This window comes from Pristiophorus japonicus, chromosome 10, assembly GCF_044704955.1.
Source record: "Pristiophorus japonicus isolate sPriJap1 chromosome 10, sPriJap1.hap1, whole genome shotgun sequence".
Classification (NCBI taxonomy): Eukaryota; Metazoa; Chordata; class Chondrichthyes; family Pristiophoridae; genus Pristiophorus; species Pristiophorus japonicus.
In genome coordinates, this window is record NC_091986.1 from 214,925,046 (window position 1) to 214,948,716 (window position 23,671).

Here is a 23,671-nt window from a genome sequence, read left to right on the forward strand (position 1 = left end):
CTGACCCCTTTTATATCCGGAATGTTGTTTGTGTTCTCCTTAGTGAATACCGAACCAAAGTACTTGTTCTTGGTCCGCCATTTCTTTGTTCACCGTTATGACTTCCCCTGATTCTGACTGCAGGGGACCTACGTTTGTCTTTACTAACCTTTTTCTCTTTACATATCTATGGAAGCTTTTGCAGTCCGTCTTAATGTTCCCTGCAAGCTTCCTCTCGTACTCTATTTTCCCTGCCCTAATCAAACCCTTTGTCCTCCTCTGCTGAGTTCTAAATTTCTCCCAGTCCCCGGGTTCGCTGCTATTTCTGGCCAATTTGTATGCCACTTGCTTGGCTTTAATACTATCCCTGATTTCCCTTGATAGCCACGGTTGAGCCACCTTCCCTTTTTTATTTTTACACCAGACAGGAATGTACAATTGTTGTAGTTCATCCATGCGGTCTCTAAATGTCTGCCATTGCCCATCCACTGTCAACCCCTGAAGTATCATTCACCAATCTATCCTAGCCAATTCACGCCTCATACCTTCAAAGTTACCCTTCTTTAAGTTCTGGACCATGGTCTCTGAATTAACTGTTTCATTCTCCATCCTAATATAGAATTCCACCATATTATGGTCACTCTTCCCCAAGGGGCCTCACACAACAAGATTGCTAATTAATCCTCTCTCATTACACAACACCCAGTCTAAGATGGCCTCCCCCCTAGTTGGTTCCTCGACATATTGGTCTAGAAAACCATCCCTTATGCACTCCAGGAAATCCTCCTCCACTGTATTGCTTCCAGTTTGGTTAGCCCAATCTATATGCATATTAAAGTCACCCATGATAACTGCTGCACCTTTATTGCATGCATCCCTAATTTTCTGTTTGATGCCATCCCCAACATCACTATTACTGTTTGGAGGTCTGTACACAACTCCCACTAACGTTTTTTGCCCTTTGGTGTTCTGCAGCTCTACTCATATAGATTCCACATCATCCAAGCTAATGTCCTTCCTAACTATTGCATTAATCTCCTCTTTAACCAATGCTACCCCACCTCCTTTTCCTTTTATTCTATCCTTCCTGAATGTTGAATACCCTTGGATGTTGAGTTCCCAGCCCTAATCATCCTGGAGCCACGTCTCTGTAATCCCAATCACATCATATCTGTTAACATCTATTTGCACAGTTAATTCATCCACCTTATTACGGATACTCCTTGCATTAAGACACAAAGCCTTCAGGCTTGTTTTTTTAACACCCTTTGTCCTTTTAGAATTATGATGTAGTGTGGCCCTTTTTGTTTCTTGCCTTTGTTTACTCGGCCTTCCACTATTGCTTTTTACCTTTCTACCATCTGTTTCTGACTCCATATTACTTCGCCCTGTCTCACTGCATAGGTTCCCATTCCCCTGCCATATTAGTTTAAACACTCTCGAACTGCATTAGCAAATGTTACCCCCAGGACATCAGTTCCAGTCCTGCCCAAGTGCAGACCGTCCCTTTTGTACAGGTCCCACTTCCCCCAGAACTGTTTCCAATGTCCTAGGAATTTGAATCCCTCCCTCTTGCACCACTGCTCAAGCCACATATTTATTCTAACTCTCCTGCTCCCTCTACTCTGATTAGCATGTGGCACTGGTAGCAATCCAGAGATTACTACCTTTGAGGTCCTACTTTTTAATTTAACTCCTAGCTCCCTAAATTCAGCTTGTAGGACCTCTTCCCGCTTCTTACCTATATCGTTGGTACCTACATGTACCACGACAACTGGCTGTTCACCCTCTCTCTCCAGAATGCTCTGCAGCCGGTCTGAGACATCCTTGACCCTTGCACCAGGGAGGCAACATACCATCCTTGAGTCTCGGTTGCGGCCGCAGAAACTCCTATCTATTCCCCTTGCAATAGAGTCCCCTATCACTATAGCTCTCCCACTCTTTTTCCCACCCTTCTGTGCAGCAGAGCCACCCATGGTGCCATGAACCTGGCTGCTGGTGCCTTCCCCTGGTAAGTCATCTCCCCCAACAGTATCGAAAACGGTATATCTGTTTTGGAGGGAGATGACCGCAGGGGACTCCTGCACTACCTTCCTGCTCTTGCCTTGTCTCTTGGTCACCCATTCACTATCTGTCCTAACCTTTACCTGCGGTGTGACCAACTCACTAAATGTGCTATCCACAACATTCTCAGACTCGCGCATGCTCCAGAGTGAGTCCATCCGCAGCTCCAGTGCCGTCATGCGTTCTGTCAGGAGCTGCAGCTGGACACACTTCCCCACACATAGTAGTCAGGGACACTGGAAGTGTCCCTGATTTCCCACATAGCACAGGAGGATCATGACACGGGTCCGAACTCTCATGCCATGACAAAACCCTTAAATTAATTTACTTGCTAAAATTTACTTAAACACCAAACAGCTACTTAGTTCACTGCCAATTAAACCAATCTAAAAGTCAGTCTAAAAGAGAGTTATACTTACCAGTCGAACAGCCAACCACTTACCAGCTTGGCTGTGATGTCACCTCTCGATTTCACACCCCTCTATCTTTTTCTGCAGCTGGTTGGGCTGGTCTCTGGCCTCCATCTCCTACTCTCGCACTCCTAATCAGCTGCTCTAGTGTCAGCACTGGTTGGAAAAACAAGACAAAACAGCACACACCACCCCCACTTGCCCTTAAAACTCACCCACTTACCAAACTCACGAATGCCACTCTATGCTGCTGCACTCCGTGCTCTGCACGAACTGCCTCTTTTTAAACTGTATCTAGGTCAGATGACTCACTACTGGTCAGTCGTTTACAGAACTGGCTTTAACTAGCTGCTAATTGCCTCCTACTGGAGAGTTACCTTGTTTTTCTCTGCCTAAACCTGAAAGATTCCCAACTATTTAACTTTTCCCCTTTAAATTAAACTGCTACTTACTTAGAAGCTACTAGCAATTGCCACTAACAATTTACTCCAGATTCCAAATGGTTTAAAGAGAATAACCCTTAAAACTCCCCCACTTACCAAACTCACGAATGCCACTCTATGCTGCTGCCATTTGATGTCATTCTCTGTGTAAAAGTCTTTGGAAGTGTTCAAATGTTGCAGAGTCCGAGACAGATGAATAAGGAAGGCTAAGAGGAGATTTGCTGGCGGTGTTTAAAATCATGAAGGGTTCAGACAGAGTAACTAAAGGGAGACTGTTTCCAATTTCTGACGGGTCGATAACCAGAGGGCCCAGATTTAAGGTGATTGGCAAACAGACCAGAGGCGACATGAGGAAAAACCTTTTTACGCAGCGAGTGGTTAGGATTTGGAATGCACTCCTGACAGGGAGGTGGACACCGATTCAATAGTAGCCTTCAAAAGGAAGGAGAAAAAAATTGCAGGGGTATGGGAACAGAGCAGGGTGGGATGGTGTGAGTGGGAATGACTAACTGGATTGCTCTTCGAAAGAGCCGGCGCAGACTCGATGGGCTGAATGGCCTCCTTCTGTGCCTCTATTCTGTGATTCTATGATACCAAGGAAACAGATTGAGTCCTGTGCCTTCAAATGCAAATCGGCTAACATGCACAAGAACTGAGAGTATTGCCTTCATGGGCTGGGACTGGCTGCTGTTGTTTAGCGTGTAACCTGATCGAAAGATGAAACGGCTTAATGTCAAATAATGCGGTACATGTAATGGAGAGTTCAATAAGGAAGCGATGGACAATAGAAGAGAGCAGCATTGAGTAACAAAAGGGAAATACCTGGGGAAATAATACAATGTCATTTCATTCCCGCTGACAATTGAAACAGGATGTTCCTTCGATAGAAGCTAGGTCACTGTACGCACTTGGATAGGTTGCACTGTACGCACTCGGAAAAGAAAGTCTTGTAATATCGTAGTGCTTTTCTTGACCTTTTTTAAAAAAAAAATTCATTCACGGGATGTGGGCATCGCTGGCAAGGCCGGCATTTATTGCCCGTCCTGAATTGCCCTTGAGAAGGTGGTGGTGAGCTGCCGCCTTGAACTGCAGCAGTCCGTGTGGTGAAGGTGCTCCCACAGTGGCGGTTTGGTACAATTGAGTGTCTCGCTGGGCCATTTCAGAGGGGCAAGTTAAGAGTCAACCACATTGCTGTGGGTCTGGAGTCACATATAGGCTCAGACCAGGTAAGGGCGGCGGATTTCCTTCCCTAAAGGGCATCCGTGAACCGGATGGGTTTTCCCCGACAATCTGGTAGTTTCATGGTCACCAGTACTGATTACCTTTTGAATTCCAGATTTATTTAATGAACTGAATTTAGCTGCCATGGTGGGATTTGAACTCACATCTTCCAGATTTGGGATCTCGGGGCACCCCAAAACACTTCACAGCCAATGAAGTACATTTTTCGGAGTGTAGTCACAGTTGTAACGCGACAGCCAATTTGCGCACAGCAAGCTCCCACAGACAGCACTGTGATAAATGAGCAGATAACCTGTTTTTTTTGTGATGTTGGTTGAGGGATGAATATTGGGCCAGCACACCGGGAAGCACACCCTTGTTCTTCTTTGAAATAATGCCGTGGGATTTTCCCTGAAGGGCATTAGTGAACCAGTTGGGTTTTTACAACAAAATTGAGAAGGTCTCATGGTCTTTTTTACTGGTGCCAACCCTCAAATGGCCAGATTTGCTACTGTGGATAGGTTAGCTGAGTGGGCAAATGCATGGCAGATGAAGTATAATATGGATAAATGTGAGGTTATCCACTTTGGTGGCAAAAACAGAGAGACAGACTATTATCTGAATGGTGACAGATTAGGAAAAGGGGAGGTGCAACAAGACCTGGGTGTCATGGTACATCAGTCATTGAAGGTTGGCATGCAGGTACAGCAGGCGGTTAAGAAGGCAAATGGCATGTTGGCCTTCATAGCGAGGGGATTTGAGTACAGGGGCAGGGAGGTGTTGCTACAGTTGTACAGGGCCTTGGTGAGACCACACCTGGAGTATTGTGTACAGTTTTGGTCTCCTAACTTGAGGAAGGACATTCTTGCTATTGAGGGAGTGCAGCGAAGATTCACCAGACTGATTCCCGGGATGGTGGGACTGACCTATCAAAGACTGGATCAACTGGGCTTGTATTCACTGGAGTTCAGAAGAATGAGAGGGGACCTCATAGAAACGTTTAAAATTCTGACGGGTTTAGACAGGTTAGATGCAGGAAGAATGTTCCCAATGTTGGGGAAGTTCAGAACCAGGGATCACAGTCTGAGGATAAGGGGTAAGCCATTTAGGACCGAGATGAGGAAAAACTTCTTCACCCAGAGAGTGGTGAACCTGTGGAATTCTCTACCACAGAAAGTTGTTGAGGCCAATTCACTAAATATATTCAAAAGGGAGTTAGATGAAGTCCTTACTACTCGGGGGATCAAGAGGTATGGCGAGAAAGCAGGAATGGGGTACTGAAGTTGCATGTTCAGCCAGGAACTCAATGAATGGCAGTGCAGGCTAGAAGGGCTGAATGGCCTACTCCTGCACCTATTTTCTATGTTTCTATGTTTCTATGAGAAGAACATAAGAACATAAGAAATAGGAGCACGAGTAGGCCATTTGGCCCCACGAGCCTGCTCCGCCATTTAATAAGATCATGGCTGATCTGATCATGGACTCAACTCCACTTCCCTGCCCGCTCTTCATAACCCTTATTCCCTTATCACTCAAAAATCTGTCTATCTCCACCTTAAATATATTCAATGACCCAGCCTCCACAGGGTAGAGAATTCCCCCTCATCTCAGTTTTAAATGGGCGGCCCGTTATTCTGAGACTATGTTCCCGAGTTTTAATTTTCCCTAAGAGTAGAAATATCCTCTCTGCATCCACCTTGTTGAGCTCCCTCATTATCTTATACGTTTCGATAAGGTCACCTCTCATTCTTCTGAACTCCAATGCGTATAGTCCCAACCTACTCAACCTCTCAACCTTTCTTCATAAGTCAACCCCCTCATCTCTGGAATCAACCTAGTGAACCTTCTCTGAACAGCCTCCAATGCAAGTGTATCCTTCCTTAAATACGGAGACCAAAACTGTACGCAGTACTCCAGGTGTGGCCTCACCAATACCCTGTACAGTTGTAGCAGGACTTCTCTGCTTTTATATTCCATCCCCCTTGCAATAAAGGCCAGCATTCCATTTGCCTTCCTGATCACTTGCTGTACCTGCATACTAACTTTTTGTGTTTCATGCACAAGGACCCCCAGGTCCCTCTGTACTGCAGCACTTTGCAATTTTTCTCCATTTAAATTTATAATTTACTTTTCTATTTTGTCTGCCAAAGTGGATAACCTCACATTTAGTCTCATGGTATTTGGGTTACAAGATTCCTTTACCTCGACCTCAAGAAGGTCCATTGTGATCTCTCCCGCTCCCATTTCAGCCAGACATTCAGTATATTCAAGGCTGAGATCGATAGATTTTTGGACTCTAGGGGAATCGAGGGATATGGGGATCGGGCGGGACAGCGGAGTTGAGGTCGAAGATCAGCCATGATCTTATTGAATGGCGGAGCAGGCTCGAGGGGCCGAATGGCTGACTCCTGCTCCTATTTCTTATGTTCGTGTCCTTGTGACATCCTGCAGTCTCTCTCTAGTGCCAATTTGTACAAACCTAGACGGGCAGGAAAAGACCAGCTGGTCCATTTCGTGGGTTCGTATGAAAGTGCAGCGAATTTGTTGCTAATTCATCGCTAGATTTCTGGGAGCATCATAACTAGACCCCTCCACCCCTTCCCAGTCCCCTCCAACCCTCCAACCCTCCAACCCTCCAACCCTCCAACCCTCCAACCCTCCACCCCTTCCCAGTCCCCTCCACCCTTCTCCGCAGCCATGAGGCAAAAGAAAAACCCAGGATCAATAAGGGAAAAAAATACCCTGGAAAGTTCCTCTCTGGTCAAGCTGTAGGTCTACTACAAACTATTAAAACATGAAATTGGGCAGTTAGACTTATGTAAACAGACTTTAATGCTAGTAGTCTGGATTTGAATCCCTTGGAGGTGAAAGGGCAGTTTTTATTTGTTAAAAATACTAATATTTAATTTGGCAGATATTATTAGCTGACTCACATTTGCAAATCCATCACTATCATCGCCAATGTTCTTTTTCTTGAGAAACAACAAGGAGAAATTTGGGGGAAAGGGCAAGGTGGAACACCAGCAGGGCTAGGAAGAATAGGAGAGGAGTGATTAACTGATACTAAGTGATAGTGGAACGGTAGTATAGTGGTTATGTTCATCATAAGCAGTCCCTCGGTATCGAGGGAGACCTGCTTCCACTCTAAAAGTGAGTTCTCAGGTGACTGAACAGTCCAATACGGGAATTACAGTCTCTGTCACAGGTGGGACAGACAGTGGTTGAAGGAAAGGGTGGGTGGGGAGTCTGGTTTGCCGCACGCTCCTTCCGCTGTCTGCGCTTGGTTTCTGCATGCTCTCGGCGACGAGACTCGAGGTGCTCAGCGCCCTCCCGGATGCACTTCCTCCACTTAGGGCGGTCTTTGGCCAGAGACTCCCAGGTGTCGGTGGGGATGTTGCACTTTATCAGGGAGGCTTTGAGGGTGTCCCTGTAACGTTTCCTCTGCCCACCTGGGGCTCGCTTGCCGTGCAGGAGTTCCGAGTAGAGCGCTTGCTTTGGGAGTCTCTGTCCGCATGCCCGACACATGTGGCCCCGCCCACTTTGACTAATAATGTGGCAACACTCGTTCAAATCCCACCACGGCAGCTGGGAAATTTAAATGTAATTAAATAATTCTGGAATAAAAAGCTAGTATCAGTAATGGTGAGCATGAATGTACTGGATTATCGTAAAGATGCATCTGGTTCACTGATATCCTTCAGGAAATCTGCCGTCCTTACCCAGTCTGGCTGATATGTGACTCCAGACCCACAGCGATGTGGTTGACTCTTATCTGCCCTCCAAAATGCCAATCAAGCCAGTCCATTGTATTCAAGAATGTGGCTCACCACCACCACGGACAATAAATGCTGGCCTTGAATTAAAAAACAAGATGTGGGTTTTAATGCCAGTGGACTGCAGCAGGAAAGGACAGTCGAGGAGTGGGAAGGGGAAGTGAGCCAAGATATTTCTGACATTGTTTGGATTCGCATGTTGTGTACAATACAAACTTGCCTTGTTTTTTTTCCTTTGCCTTTTTAGATAGAGGCAGAAGCATTTTGCCAGAACAGAGGCTTGAACATCATCCCCGAGGGACTCCCCCTTGACATATGGAAGCTGGATCTATCTGATAATCGCATTCGGAAGCTGACGACGGAGAATCTGACTCTGTACAGCTCCATCCAGCACCTGGATTTACAGTCCAACCACCTGGAGTTCATCCAGCCGGGCACCTTTGCCAAACTGTCTCATCTGGAGGTGCTGAACCTTGCTGACAACCTCTTGGATCTCAGCAAGTACGGGCTCGGCCGGCTGCCCTATGTGAAAAGGCTGGAGTTGTCGGACAACAGCTTGTACAACGGCGTCGTTGAGGACTTTCTCCAAGAGGCGCCCTCGTTGGAGCATCTGACCCTGGCGAGGAACAGCATCACCAAGCTCTCGGAGCGCACCTTCCGAGGGTCACCCTCTTTGACTCACATCGACCTGCAGCACAACGTCATCATCGAGATCGAGTCGGGGGCCTTCCAGTCGCTTCGCAACCTGTCTGTGCTTGACCTGGCCATGAACTCCATACCCTGCATCTCCAACTTCGACCTCCGGCCACTCCAGGTCTTGAACCTGAGCAAGAACAGCATCGAGCACTTTGCCATGGCCGAGTCAGATGACGAGTACCACCTCCAGTGGTTGGACCTGAGCGACAACAACCTGCCCTACTTTCCGGTCTTCCCCAAGAAGAACCGCCTCCGGCACTTGGACCTGTCACACAATTCCATCCAAGAGTTTTCCCCGCCTTCCACCACGCTCCGGTTGGACCACCTCCATGGGAAGGCGGTCCAGAAGCCCCCAACCAATCTAGCCCAGGCCGTCCCGCCGGCCCACTTGTCCGAGTTGCTCTACCTGGACCTCAGCTACAACGAGATCACCTCCATCCCGCAGGACTTCTTCCGCAGCATGAGTTCGCTGAGGTTCCTCAACCTGAGCAGGAACTGCCTCCAGAGCTTTGTGGTGGACCAGATGGACGTGCTGAGCTCGCTGGTGGACCTGGACCTCAGCTCCAACGCCTTGCTCAACCTCTCGGTGGCCAGGAACAGCCTCTACTTCCTGGAGTACCTTTACCTGCAGGACAATTACCTGGAGCATCTGCCATCCAGCATCTTCAGGGGTCTCTACAGTCTCCGAATCCTCAGCCTTCGCAACAACAACTTCAGCGTGTGTCGAGGCGTCCGTGGAGCTGAGGACCACCAGGACCAGTGCATGTTTTTCTCTGGAATCCACGCCCTTCGCTATTTATACCTGCACAACAATAACATTAAGTATTTGCCTCCTCACGCTTTTCAGCACAGTCCCCTGGCGGAATTGGACCTCTCCATGAACCCTGGGATATACATCCACCCCGAGGCTCTCTCCGGCCTGGAAGCCCCCCTGACCTACTTGTCCCTGGAGGGCAACGGGCTCCTTTCGTTGACGGTCAACCTCTCGCGCTTTGCCAACCTCCGGACCCTGGACCTGTCGGAGAACCAGCTGACCGAGCTGCTGGTGACCAGCAAGAACCTGTCGCTGGAGAGCGTGGACCTCCGCAACAACCGCTTCGCCGCCCTGCCTGAGAGCTCCATGGAGATGCTGAATGGCACCCTGCGCACCCTGCTGCTCTCGGGCAACCCCTTCAACTGCTGCCGCTCCACCTGGCTCCGGTGGCTGGCCCAGGTCAACATCCTGGACAAGTGGTCGGCGCTGTGTCGCTACCCGACCAGGGATGGCCACTCGCAGACCTACCTGTTCAACGCGCAGCCCAGCCTCTGCCAAGAGCTCACCCAGGACTGGACCACCTGGAGTGTGCTGATGCTCGTGTTAATGATCGTGGCGATCTTCGGCATCGCCACAGCTCTGGGATGTTGCCTGGTGCGAAGGCAGAGAGTCCACGATATGTTCATGCACCATATAAAAGCCTAGGCAATAGATTTCCCCCTCCCCCTTCTTTGTCAATGTTTAAATGAAGTGAAAATGAGGAGACTAAATCTTTATCATCAGAGGCAGTCCCTCGAATCGAGGATGACTTGCTTCCATGTCACAAAGTTCACAGGTGTTTCAATGAAGGACCAAATATTCCAGGTCCTGAACTACATCCTGAAGGGTGGAAGATGCCTGTGCGTGGATTTTTTTAACGTGGGGTGGCCGTTGCACACCAGCCACCACACGGGCTTGACAGAGCGAGGGCTTGGTCCAGTGGCAAGGGTTACCCAACTTTTGTAAATCTGAGGTAAATCTTTATATTAGCTCATACCTCACGGCCATCACCACTCAAAGGGTTTTTTTTTTAATATAAAGAAAGCCAGCCATTTCCTACTGGCTTTTGGGTGACCTGGTGTCTCCTCAAGAGCTAGAGATTTACAGGTGGCAACCAATCGACTGAAGTTTCCCTCGGCAATTACTTCTTAACTGACTTCAGAATGTGCCTCTTTGGACCACTTCCCCAATTATAGGCGAGTGGTGTCTGAGAACAGTGGCCTTCGAGGTATGAGCCAAGTTAAACCAAGATCCATTTAGCACCTTAAGATCATAATTCTGCCCCAGACTCGACTACCCACGATTTATGATCTGGGCGATCAGGCAGTATATTATGGTGGAAGCAGATTCAATAATAACTTTCCAAATGGAATTGGATAACAATCTACAGGACTGGGGAAAGAGCAGGGGGTGTGGGACTGATTGAATAGCCCTTTCAAAGATGCGATGGGCCAAATGGCGTCCTTCTGTACTCTATCCTTCTGTGATTCTATATTAAACAAGCTCACCCATCCTAATTATATTTTAAAATCCTTAAGAGAATTGTTTTTCAGTTACTTGGGATGATAGACTGAGTGGTGCAGTACTGAGACAGAGACTCAAGGATCCTAAATTCAATCTTCAGTCTTTGCTGAATTAATCAATCTCAACCTAGGAGAATGCAATTGTCCTCGAGGGGTGGGGAGAAGAAAAAGATCCTTGCTTCTGATAGCTAACCGATGATCACGAGGGCAAAAGACTTGCATTTATATAGCACCTTTCATGACCACCAGACATCTCAAAGCGCTTTACAGCCAATGAAGTATTTTTTAAAGTGCAGTCACTGTTGTAATGTAGGAAACGCGGCAGCCAGTTTACACACAGCAAGCTCCCACAAACAGCACTGTGATAATGACCAGATAATCCATTTTAGTGATGTTAATTGAGGGATAAATATTGGCCCAGGGCACCAGGGATAACTACCCCTGCTCTTCTTTGAAATAGTACTGTGGGATCTTTTATACCCAGCTTAAGAGAGCAGCCAGGGCCTCAGTTTAATGTCTCATCCTAAAGGTGGCACCTCCGACAATGCAGCACTCCCTCAGTACTGCATTGGGAGTGTCGGCCTAGATTTTTGTGCTCCAGTTTCCAGAGTGGGACTTGAACCCACAACCTGCATGATTCAGAGGCGAGGGTGCTACCCACTGAGCAGCAGCTGGGGCCTGAAAAAAGGCAAAGGATATGCTGATAAGGTTCCATGAGGATGGGTGGGAGGTGTATGAACACGAGCATAGACGAGTAGGCCCAAAGGGCCTGTTTCTATGCAGTACATTCTATGTCGGACTCTTCTGGCAAGTGTCTGCATAAGACAATCAGCTGTGATTTCCCCCCACAGTCAAATTGCCCACCCGTACTCAATACCTCGGCTCACGCACACATGAAGAAAGGCCACTTGCGTGAAGTACAGGAGGACTGCTAGCGTGCGCGGAAAGTGTTACGCAACAAAATTCATCGCCTTCAGGAAAAGTGAGGAGAGCATTTGAGAGAAAAATATGCAGTGCAGTGAATAACATTGTGTGCCACCTAGAAAATGGACTTAGTTAATCAGCGCCTCCTTTTCTTCCACTTTTCACTTATTGGCATAGACAAGGAGCTCGACAATCGAGGTAGTGAAGAATTAGGAATATAGGTTGTCCTATGAGGAGAGATTGAGTAGAAGGGCTGATGCACTCTGAAGTTTAGAAGAATGCAAGGTGATCTCATTGAAACATGTAAGATTTTGAGAGGGATTGACAGGGTAGATGCTGAGAGGTTGTTTCCCCCTGGCAGAAGTGTCTAGAACCAGGGGTCACAGTCTCAGGATAAAAGGTTAGCCATTTCTTTACTCCGAGAGTTGTGAATCTTTGGAATTGTCTACCCCACAGGGCTGTGGAGGCTCAGTTGTGGAGTATATTTAAGGCTGAGATAGATAGATTTTTTGACTCTAAAGGAATCAAGGGATCTGGAGATCGGGAGGAAAAATGGAGTTGAGGTCGAAGATCAGCCATGATCTTATTGAATGGCGCAGCAGGCTCAAAGGGCCATAAGTCCTACTGCTGCTCCTAATTCTTATGTTCTTATGGTCTAAGAAAACAATAAACCTTCTGCTTGCGTTTAATTTGGACAGACCATGAATGTACAATTTCTTGACTGAAGAACATAGGAAAAGGGCTGAGGAATACAGTGGAAGATGTCACACCAAGTTTGAAAAGAGCAGGAGAAAGGATTAGATAAATTAAGAATGTAATGGTTAGCATGGAGCCATTTTGGGTTTTAAGGAAGAGTGAAGATAGGAAGCCATGCAGTTTTCAGGTGCTGCCAAAGAACTAATTCAAGTAGAAGATGTGACCATGAATCTTTGATGTGTCTTGGTAAAAAATAAATAATAAAAGAATAAACATTTCTGTGTTATACACAAAATAGTGCCTCTCATCGGAACGTAGAAACAGGAGGAGGCCATTCAGCCCCTCGAGCCTGTTTCACCATTCAACGAGATCATGGTCGACCTGTATCTTAATTCCATCTACCTGGCTGGGAAGTCTAGAACAAGGGGTCACAGTCTCAGGATACGGGGTAGGAAATTTAGGACCGAGATGAGGAGAAATGTTTTCACTCAGAGGGAGGTGAACCTGTGGAATTCTCTACCACAGAAGGCTGTGGAGGCCAAGTCACTGAATATATTTACGAGGGAGATAGATAGATTTCTAGACACAAAAGGCATCAAGGGGTATGGTGTTGAGATAGAGGATCAGCCATGATTATATTGAATGGCGGAGCAGACTCGAAGGGCCAAATGGCCTACTACTGCTCCTATTTTCTACGTTTCTACCCACCTTGGTTCCATATTCCTTGCCTAACAACAATCCCCTTCTCTAGCCAGCTGACAAGTGCAATCTGCAAGTAGTCAATCGTGGGAATTGATAATGTTCACTTGCTCATGTCACACAATATACAAGAAGATTGATAATGCACTTGCTGATATTATGTCTGTTAAACAAGGTGAGAACTGTATTGAGTAGACTGGTGTTTTGCTTACGCGATTGTTTCTATGTTTTAAATGAAAAATATTACTGTGTTGTATAATATATATATATATTTAAACAAGCGGCAGTGTGAGAGTTTCCTTGAAGACAACTTTACAAATTCCTGTCCTTGAGACCTCCCTTGACTGAGTATCAGTACCTTACTATCTGTGTCTATTCTTATTTCAATGTAGCCAAAGGGACATGCCACAGAGTGTAAGAAACCAGGATTGAAAAGAGTAAGAAAGACCTTGGATTTAAATAGCGCCTTTCACGACCACGGGACGTCCAAAAACGCTTCAAAAAATAATGAAGTACTTCTTGAAGTGTAGTCACTGTTGTAATGTAGGAAACGCGGTAGCCAATTTAGACACAGCAAGTACCCACAGACAGGAATGTGAAAACAGCCACATCATCTAGTTTTACTTTCATTGATATGGTTGAGGGATAAATATTGGTCAGATTACTAGGGGGAACTCCACTGCTTTTCTTTGAGAGGGCAGACGGTTTAACATCTCAGCTGAAAGATGGCACCTCTGACAGTGCAGCGCTCCCTAGGAACTGGCACTGGCATGTCCGCCTAGATTTTTGTGCTGCAGTTGCCAGAGTGGGACTTGAACCCACAACCTTCTGACTCCGAGGCGAGAGTGCTGCCCACTGAGCCACGGCTGACACAGTTGATTGAGAATCCAAGGCCAATGAAATATTGAACACAACTCCTTTTACACGTAAACCATAGCACGTGCCGTCCAAAAAAGAGAGAGTAGAAGTTACTATGAGCTACGTAATGATTTATGGACACATTCTGCTCGTATCCAATTGCTCTCCGCAACTTTAACGGGAGCTGATTACTCCATTTTATTTAAAGCTGGCTAGCACTTCCTTTAAACCAGCGGGAAAAGGAATTTGACACAGCGCATTCACATGATAACATCACCAACCGTAATCTCTACCCTTCTGTGAAGTTCCTGTGTGTTTAGCAGTGTAAAGGTTAATGCCTTATTTAAACTGTGTTTAATGAAGAAATAAAACAAACTTCAAATAACTTTACCTTGCATTTTTTTTGTGCCGTTCACTAATTGCTTGTTGATATCATTGATATAAGATCGTCACAACCATGATGGGGGAAGGTTAGTTATCTGTAACTGCATCTGTGGTTTTACAATGGGGCTCAGATGTTGGGAGTACGTACAGAACATGTGTTAATGGCATGATCAATACTGATTGATGTACCTATCTGCTGACAGTGTGACCATCTTAAACACTCACTCCCTCCACCACCGGCGCACCGTGGCTGCTGTGTGCACCATCTACAAGATGCACTGCAGCAACTCGCCAAGGCTTCTTCGATAGCACCTCTACCGCCTAGAAGGACAAGGGCAGCAGGCGCATGGGAACACCACCACCTCCACATTCCCCACTTGGAAATATATCGGCCGTTCCTTCATCGCCGCTGGTTCAAACTCCCTAACAACACTGTGTGGGAGCACCTTCACCACACGGACTGCAGCGGTTCAAGAAGGCGGCTCACCACCACCTTCTCAAGGGGCAATTAGTGATGGGCAATAAATGCCGACCTTGCCAGCGACGCCCACATCCTGTAACAAATTTTGAAAAACTGAGAATGCAACAATCAACTGACAGTATGACCAGTACTGAAGATGCCAGTCAGTTCCATGTATTTCCCGGCGCAAATCCTGTTGCCGTGGCACAGTGGGTAGCACAGTCATCTCTGAGTCAGAAGGTTTTGAGTTCATTGTCCCACTCCAGAGACTTGAGCACAAAATCTAGGCTGGCACTCCAGTGCAGTGCCAGCAGGATGCTGCATTGTCGGAGATGCCAGCTTTTGGATGAGATGTTAAGCTGAGTCCCCGTTTGCTCTCTCAGGTGCATGTAAAAGATCCAATGGCACTATCCTGAGGAAGAGCAGGGGAATTCTACCAATGTCTTGGCCAATATTTATCCTTCAACCAACATTATTAAGAAGAATGGACGTTAATTACTGTTTGTGGGAGCTTGCTGTGTGCAAATTGGCTGCTGCGTTTCCTACATTTCAACAACGACTACATTTCAGAAAGTAGTTCATTAACTGTAAAGGGCTTTGGGACATCCCAAGGTGGCGAAAGGCGTTATATAAATGCAAGTCTTGCTTCTTGTTGATGTCGTATATTTAGATTTCCAGAAAGCATTCGATAAGGTGCCACACAAAAGGTTACTGCACAAGATAAGAGCTCACAGGATTGGGGATAATACATTAGCATGGATAGAGGATTGGCTAACTAACAGAAAACAGAGTCGGGATAAATGAGTCATTTTCAGTTTGGCAAACTGTAGCTAGTGGGGTGCCGCAGGGATCAGTGCTGGAGCCTCAACTATTTACAATCTATATTAATGACTTGGATGAAGGGACCGAGGGTAATGTAGCCAAGTTTGCTGATGATACAAAGATAGGTGGGAAAGCAAATTGTGAGAAGGACTCAAAGAATCTGCAAAGGAATATAGACAGGCTAAGTGAATGGGCAAAAATTTGGCAGAGGACTTTAATGTGGGAAAATGTGAGGTTATCCACTTTGGCAGAAAAAATAGAAAAGCAAATTATAATTTAAATGGGGAGCGATTACAAAATGCTGTAGTACAGAGGGATCTAGGGGTTCTTGTACATGAAATACAAAAAGTTAGTATGCAGGTACAGCAAGTAATCAGGAAGGCAAATGGAATGTTGGCTTTTATTGCAAGGGGGATAGAATATAAAATCAGAGAAGTCCTGCTACAACTGTACAGGGTATTGGTGAGGCCACATCTGGGGTACTGCTTAGAGTTCTGCTCTCCTTATTTAAGGAGGGATATACTTGCATTGGAGGCAGTTCAGAGAAGGTTCAGTGGTTGATTCCTGAGATGAGGGGGTTGCCTTATGAGGAAAGATTGAGTAGGTTGGGCCGATACTCCTTGGAGTTTAGAAGAATGAGGCGATCTTATCGAAACATATAAGATAATGAGGGGACTTGACAGGGTAAAAGCAGAAAAGATGTTTCCCCTCGTGGGGGAATCTAGAACTAGGGGGCATAGTTTCAGAATAAGGGGTCGCCTATTTAAAAACAAAATGAGGAGGAATTTCTTCTCTGAGGGTCGTGAATCTTTGGAATTCTCTGCCCCAGAGAGCTGTGGAGGCTGGATCTTTGAATATATTTAAGGTGGAGATAAACAGATTTTTGAACAATAAGGGAGTCAAGGGTTATGGGGAGTGGGCGAGGAAGTGGATTTGAGGCCAGGATCAGATCAGCCATGATCTTATTGAATGGCGGAGCAGGCTCGAGGGGCCGAATGGCCTACTCCTACTCCGCCATTCTTATGTTCTTTCTAATCACTGGTCAGTATGACCATATATGGACGTCATTGCCAATCGGTTGACGGAGCTGATGCAGGAGTAAGTGCTAATCCACTGATGGTACGGACAGGTCTACTGTACATGGTCCATGTCTCTGAGCCATATAGGAGGGCAGGTATTACTACAGCCTTGAAGACCACAGAAACATAGAAACAGAAACTAGGTGCTGGAGTAGGCCATTCGGCCCTTTGAGCCTGCACCGCCATTCAATAAGATCATGGCTGATCATTCACCTCAGTTCCCCTTTCCTGCTTTCTCTCCATTCCCCTTGATCCATTTAGCCGTAAGGGCCATATCTAACTCCCTCTTGAATATATCCAATCAACTGGCATCAACAACTCTCTGCGGCAGGGAATTCCACAGGTTAACAACTCTCTGAGTGAAGAACTTTCTCCTCATCTCAGTCCTAAATGGCCTACCTCTTATCCTAAGACTATGTCCCCTGGTTCTGGACTTCCCCAACATTGGGAACATTCTTCCCGCATCTAACCTGTCCAGTCCCGTCAGAATCTTAGACGTTTCTATGAGATCCCCTCTCATCCTTCTAAACTCCAGAGAATAAAGGCCCAGTTGATCCAGTCTCTCCTCATATGTCAGTCCAGCCATCCCTGGAATCAGTCTGGTGAACCTTCGCTGCACTCCCTCAATAGCAAGAACATCCTTCCTCAGATTACGAGACCAAAACTGAACACAATATTCCAGGTGAGGCCTCACTAAGGCCCTGTACAACTGCAGTAAGACCTCCATGCTCCTATACTCAAATCCCCTAGCTATGAAGGCCAACACACCATTTGCCTTCTTCACCGCCTGCTGTACCTGCATGCCAACTTTCAATGACTGATGAACCATGACACCCAGGTCTCGTTGCACCTCCCTTTTTCCTAATCTGCCGCCATTCAGATAATATTCTGCCTTCGTGTTTTTGCCCCCAAAATGGATAACCTCACATTTATCCACATTATACTGCATCTGCCATGTATTTGCCCACTCACCTAACCTGTCCAAATCACCCTGAGCCTCTTATCATCCTCCTCACAGCTCACACCGCCACCCAGTTTAGTGTCATCTGCAAACTTGGAGATATTACAGTCAATTCCTTCATCTAAATCGTTAATGTATATTGTAAATAGCTGGGGTCCCAGCACTGAGCCCTGCGGCACTACACTCGTCACTGCCTGCCATTCTGAAAAGGACCCGTTTATCCCGACTCTCTGCTTCCTGTCTGCCAGCCAGTTCTCTATCCACGTCAGTACATTACCCCCAATACCATGTGCTTTGATTTTGCACACCAATCTCTTGTGTGGGACCTTGTCAAAAGCCTTTTGAAAGTCCAAATACACCACATACACTGGTTCTCCCTTGTCCACTCTGCTAGTTACATCCTCAAAAAATTCCAGAAGATTCGTCAAGCATGATTTCCCTTTCATAAATCCATGCTGACTTGGACCGATCCTGTCACTGCTTTCCAAATGCGCTGCTATTTCATCCTTAATGATTGATTCCAACATGAGCTTGGTGCCAGATTTCAGGGCCTGGTCTGCGAACACTCTTTTCTTCAGGTGGCCGAAGACTACTGTATGGCTCCGAGACATGGACCATATACAGTAGACACCTCAAGTCGCTGGAGAAATACCACCAACGATGTCTCCGCAAGATCCTACAAATCCCCTGGGAGGACAGACGCACCAACATTAGCGTCCTCAACCAGGCCAGCATCCTCAGCATCGAAGCACTGACCGCACTTGGTCAGCTCCGCTGGGCGGGCCACATTGTCCGCATGCCTGACACGGGACTCCCAAAGCAAGCGCTCTACTCGGAACTCCTTCACAGCAAACGAGCCCCAGGTGGGCAGAGGAAACGTTGCAAGGACACCCTCAAAGCCTCCCTGAAAAAGTGCAACATCCCCACTGACACCTGGGAGTCCTTGGCCAAAGACTGCCCTAAGTGCAGGAAGTGCATCCGGGAGGGCGCTGAGCACCTCGAGTCTCGTCGCCGAGAGCATGCAGAAAACAAGCGCAGGCAGCAGAAAGAGCGTGCGGCAAACCAGTCCCACCCACCCCTTCCCTCAACGACAATCTGTCCCACCTGTGACAGGGACTGTGGTTCTCATATTGGACTGTTCAGTCACCTAAGGACTCATTTTAAGACTGGAAGCAAGTCTTCCTCGATTCCGAGGGACTGCCTATGATAATGGCGGGCAAGTATGGGCTGGAGGTGGCAATCGGTTATCCTAATGACCAGGTCCCAGGACTGCCACTCAGACGCTATGGCAGGATGGCGCTTCCCTTTACGGACTCTGACAAGTCCCGTCACCAATGCTTTTCTGGTCTAATTGTTCCAGGATGTTTTTGTTCACAGACATCGAAGCTGCATTGCAGTCACTGAGTGGGGCGGCTTCCTGTTGATCAGCGTCCCGCTGCTCACAGGACTCTGTTTAGAATTCCAAACTAATCTCCCGGAGGACGGACTGAGGACGTCAAGTCTTTCTCTTCTCGACCAGATTCGACTCGCAGCAAATCCTGCCACTCGGAGTGACCTCCCAATGTGGGACAGGAGAGGAGCATGGTTGGTTTTGGTTTGATCATTTCTTGAAGAGGTCATTTCTAATAGCAGGACATTTGAAAAAGCATAATGCAGTCAAGCAGAGTCAGCATAGTGTTGTGAAAGGGAAATAATGTTGAACAAATTTGCTAGAGTTCGTTGAGGATGTAACGAACAGGGTGGATAGGGGGAACCAGTGGATGTGGTGTATTTGCTGTAATCACTAGGTTGATTCCGGAGATGAGGGGGGGTTGACTTATGAAGATAGGTTGAGTAGGTTGGGCCTATACTCATTGAAGTTGAGAAGAATGAGAGGTGATCTTATCGAAGGCATTCGAAAAGGTGCCACATAAGAGGTTACTGCACAAGGTAGAAGTTCATGGGGTTGGGGGTACTATATTAGCATGGATAGAGGACTGGCTAGCTAACAGAAAACAGAGAGTAGGGATAAAAGGGTCATATTCCGGTTGGCAAACAGTAACTAGTGGGGTGCTGCAGGGATCGGTGCTGGGGCCTCAACTATTTACAATCTATATGAATGACTTGGATGAAGGGACCGAGTGTAGTGTAGCCAAATTTGCTGATGATACAAAGATGGGTGGGAAAGCAAATTGTGAGGAGGACACAAAAAATCTGCAAAGGGATTATATATAGACAGTCTAGGTGACTGGGTAAAAATTTGGCAGATGGAGTATAATGTGGGAAAATGTGAGGTTATCCACTTTGGCAGAAAAAATAAAAAAGTAACTTACTTTTTAAATTAAGAAAAATTCCAAAGTGCTGCAGTACAGAGGGACCTGGGGGTCCTTGTGCATGAAACACAAAAAGTTAGTATGCAGGTACAGCAAGTAATCAGGAAGGCAAATGGAATGCTGGCCTTTATTGCAAGGGGTTAGAGTATAAAAGCAGAGAAGTCCTGCTACAACTGTACAGGGTATTGGTGAGGCCACACCTGGAGTACTGCGTACAGTTTTGGTCTCCGTATTTAAGGAAGGGTATACTTGCATTGGAGGCAATTCAAAGTAGGTTCACTAGGTTGATTCCGGAGATGAGGGGGTTGACTTATGAAGATAGGTTGAGTAGGTTGGGCCTATACTCATTGGAGTTCAGAAGAATGAGAGGTAATCTTATCGAAACACATATGATAATGAGGGGACTCGACAAGGTGTATGCAGAGAGGATATTTCCACTCATAGGGGAAACTAAAACTAGGGGACATAGTCTCAGAATAAGGGGCCGCCCATTTAAAACTGAGATGAGGAGAAATTTCTTCTCTCAGGGGATTGTAAATCTGTGGAATTCTCTGCCCCAGAGAGCTGTGGAGGCTGGGTCATTGAATATTTTAAGGTGGAGATAGACACGTTTTTGAGCGATAAGGGAGTAAAGGGTTATGGGGAGCGGGCAGGGAAGTGGAGCTGAGTCCATGATCGGATCAGCCATGATCTTATTGAATGGCGGAGCAGGCTCGAAGGATCAGATGGTCTACTCCTGCTCCTATTTCTTATGAGCTTATAATTTAGCTTTACAGCCAGTGAAGGACTTTTTGTACCCCTGTAATTTGTTGCAGTCCTCCTCAGTATTGACTATCCCCACAATTTGGTGACACCTGCAAATTTAGAAATTGTATTTTTGATTCTAAAGTCTAAATCATTAATATAAATTGTGAACAACAGTGGTCCCAGCACTGATTCTTGGAGAACACCACTGTCCACCTTCTGCCACTGTGAATAGCTACCCTTTACCCCTATTCTCTGCTTTCTGTCTTGAAGCCAGCTCATGATCCATTCTGCTACTTGTCCCCTGACTCCGCATTCTCGAACCTTGTTCATCAGTCCATTATGGAGTACCTCACCGAAGGCCTTTTGAAAATCTAGATAAATTGTATTCACTGCATTACCACTGTCTAATCGCGGTGGCCAATTTGCACTCAGAAAGAAAAAAGAAAGAAAGTCCTGCATTTATATAGCGCCTTTCACCACCTCAGGATGTCCCAAAGCGCTTTACAGCCAATGAAGTACATTTGACATGTAGTCACAGGGTAACAGGGCAGCCAATTTGTGCACAGCAAGCTCCCACAAACAGCAACGTGATAAATGACCAGATAATCTACATTTAGTGACGTTAATTAGGGACAAGTATTAGCCGCAGGATACCTGGGAGAACTCCCCTGCTCTTATCCGAAATAGTGGCTGTGGGATCTTTTACAGCCACCTCGAAGGCAGAATATTATCTGAATGGTGGCAGATTAGGAAAAGTAGGTGCCATAGTACATCAGTCATTGAAAGTTGGCATGGAGGTACAGCAGGCGGTGAAGAAGGCAAATGGTATGTTGGCCTTCATAGCGAGGGAATTTGAGTATAGGAGCAGGGAGGTCTTACTGCAGTTGTACAGGGCCTTGGTGAGGCCTCACCTGGAATATTGTGTTCAGTTTTGGTCTCCTAATCTGAGGAAGGACGTTCTTGCTATTGAGGGAGTGCAGCGAAGGTTCACCAGACTGATTCCTGGGATGGCTGGACTGACATATGAGGAGAGACTGGATCGACTGGGCCTGTATTCACTGGAGTTTAGAAGGATAAGAGGGGATCTCATAGAAACATATAAAATTCTGACGGGACTGGACAGATTAGATGCAGGAAGAATGTTCCTGACGTTGGGGAAGTCCAGAATCAGAGGACACAGTCTAAGGATGAGGGGTAAGCCATTTAGGACCGAGATGAGGAGAAACTTCTTCACTCAGAGAGTTGTTAACCTGTGGAATTCTCTACTGCTGAGAGTTGTTGATGCCAGTTCATTGGATATATTCAAGAGGGAGTTAGATATGGCCCTTACAGATATAGGGATCAAGGGGCATGGAGAGAAAGCAGGAAAGGGGTACTGAGGTGAATGATCAGCCATGATCTGATTGAATGGTGGTGCAGGCTCGAAGGGCCGAATGGCCTACTCCTGCACCTATATTCTATGTTTCTGAGAGGGCAGATGGGGCCTCGATTTAACGTCCCGTCTGAAATCCCAGCTAATAAAACGGAGTTTGCTAACACTTTCTGACAGCTGATGGCTTGTTCCACAGGAAGGGTGGGGAACTGGGTGATAATAAACAATCGGCACTGGTACAGAATCTCATCAAAGGGCGGCAGGAATAAGCGGCAGTAATGCATCGCTATTTGCAGCACTAATGTATTTTGGGCTCAAGCATTGGGTTCAAGCCAAACAACTCAGGATGGCTGAATAAAATGTGGAGAAAACAAAGCAAAACAACTGAGTATTGCACTCAGCAAATGTTCCAACGAGTTAATTATTAGGAATAAAACACACATGCTTAACGATTTCCAAATGGGGATCCATTAGAAAAACAATTCCCTTGTTGCAAACATCAAAAGAAATTCTCTGAGTATTAAAAGAGGTCCAATGACGAACAATTCTTTGGGAATGAGCAGCAACTGATTCACTGAGGCTTTTTTCTCCATTTGCATACCTTACAAGGCAGTTGCCTGGTATGTGTTAACAACAACTTGCATTGATATAGCATCTAAACAGTGTCAGCCGTGGCTCAGTGGTTAGCAACCAGTGCCTCTGAGACAAAAAGTTGTGGGTTCCAATCCCACTCCAGAGACTTGAGCACAAAAATCTAGGCTGACTCTCCCAGTGCAGTACTGAGGGAGCGCCGCAGTATCGGTGGTGCAGTGCTGAGGGAGCGCCGCACTGTCGGAGGGGCAGTGCTGAGGGAGCGCCGCAGTATCGGTGGTGCAATGCTGAGGGGCAGCGCTGAGGGAGCGCCGCACTGTCGGAGGGGCAGTACTGAGGGAGCGCTGCACTGTCGGAGGGGCAGTGCTGAGGGAGCGCCGCACTGTCGGAGGGGCAGTGCTGAGGGAGCGCCGCACTGTCGGAGGGGCAGTGCTGAGGGAGCGCCGCACTGTCGGAGGGGCAGTGCTGAGGGAGCGCCGCACTGTCGGAGGGGCAGTACTGAGGGAGCGCCGCACTGTCGGAGGGGTAGTACTGAGGGAGCGCTGCACTGTCAGAGGGGCAGTACTGAGGGAGCGCCGCACAGTCGGAGGGTTAGTACTGAGGGAGTGTCGGAGGGGCAGTGCTGAGGGAGTGCTGCACTGTCAGAGGGGCAGTGCTGAGGGAGCACTGCACTGTCGGAAGTGCAGTACTGAGGGGGTGGGGCAGTACTGAGGGGCAGTGCTGAGGGAGTGCCGCACTGTCGGAGGGACAGTACTGAGGGAGCGCCGCGCTGTCGGAGTGGCAGTACTGAGGGAGTGCTGCACTGTCGGAGGGGCAGTACTGAGGGAGCGCCGCGCTGTCGGAGGGGCAGTACTGAGGGAGCAC

General features: G+C 47.1%; 1 protein-coding gene across 2 annotated transcripts in view; it reads left to right on the forward strand.

Annotated features, from left to right (window-relative positions):
• lrrc32 (leucine rich repeat containing 32) overlaps positions 1-14,464 on the forward strand; it is a 41,578-nt gene extending 27,114 nt beyond the window's left edge. For both annotated transcript variants that reach the window (XM_070892555.1, XM_070892554.1), the window contains exon 3: positions 8,138-14,464. In XM_070892555.1, the coding sequence (XP_070748656.1) occupies positions 8,138-10,045 (1,908 nt within the window). In that variant the 3' untranslated portion in view covers positions 10,046-14,464. The remainder of the gene's footprint in view (positions 1-8,137) is intronic.
• The last annotated feature ends 9,207 nt before the right edge of the window (positions 14,465-23,671 follow it).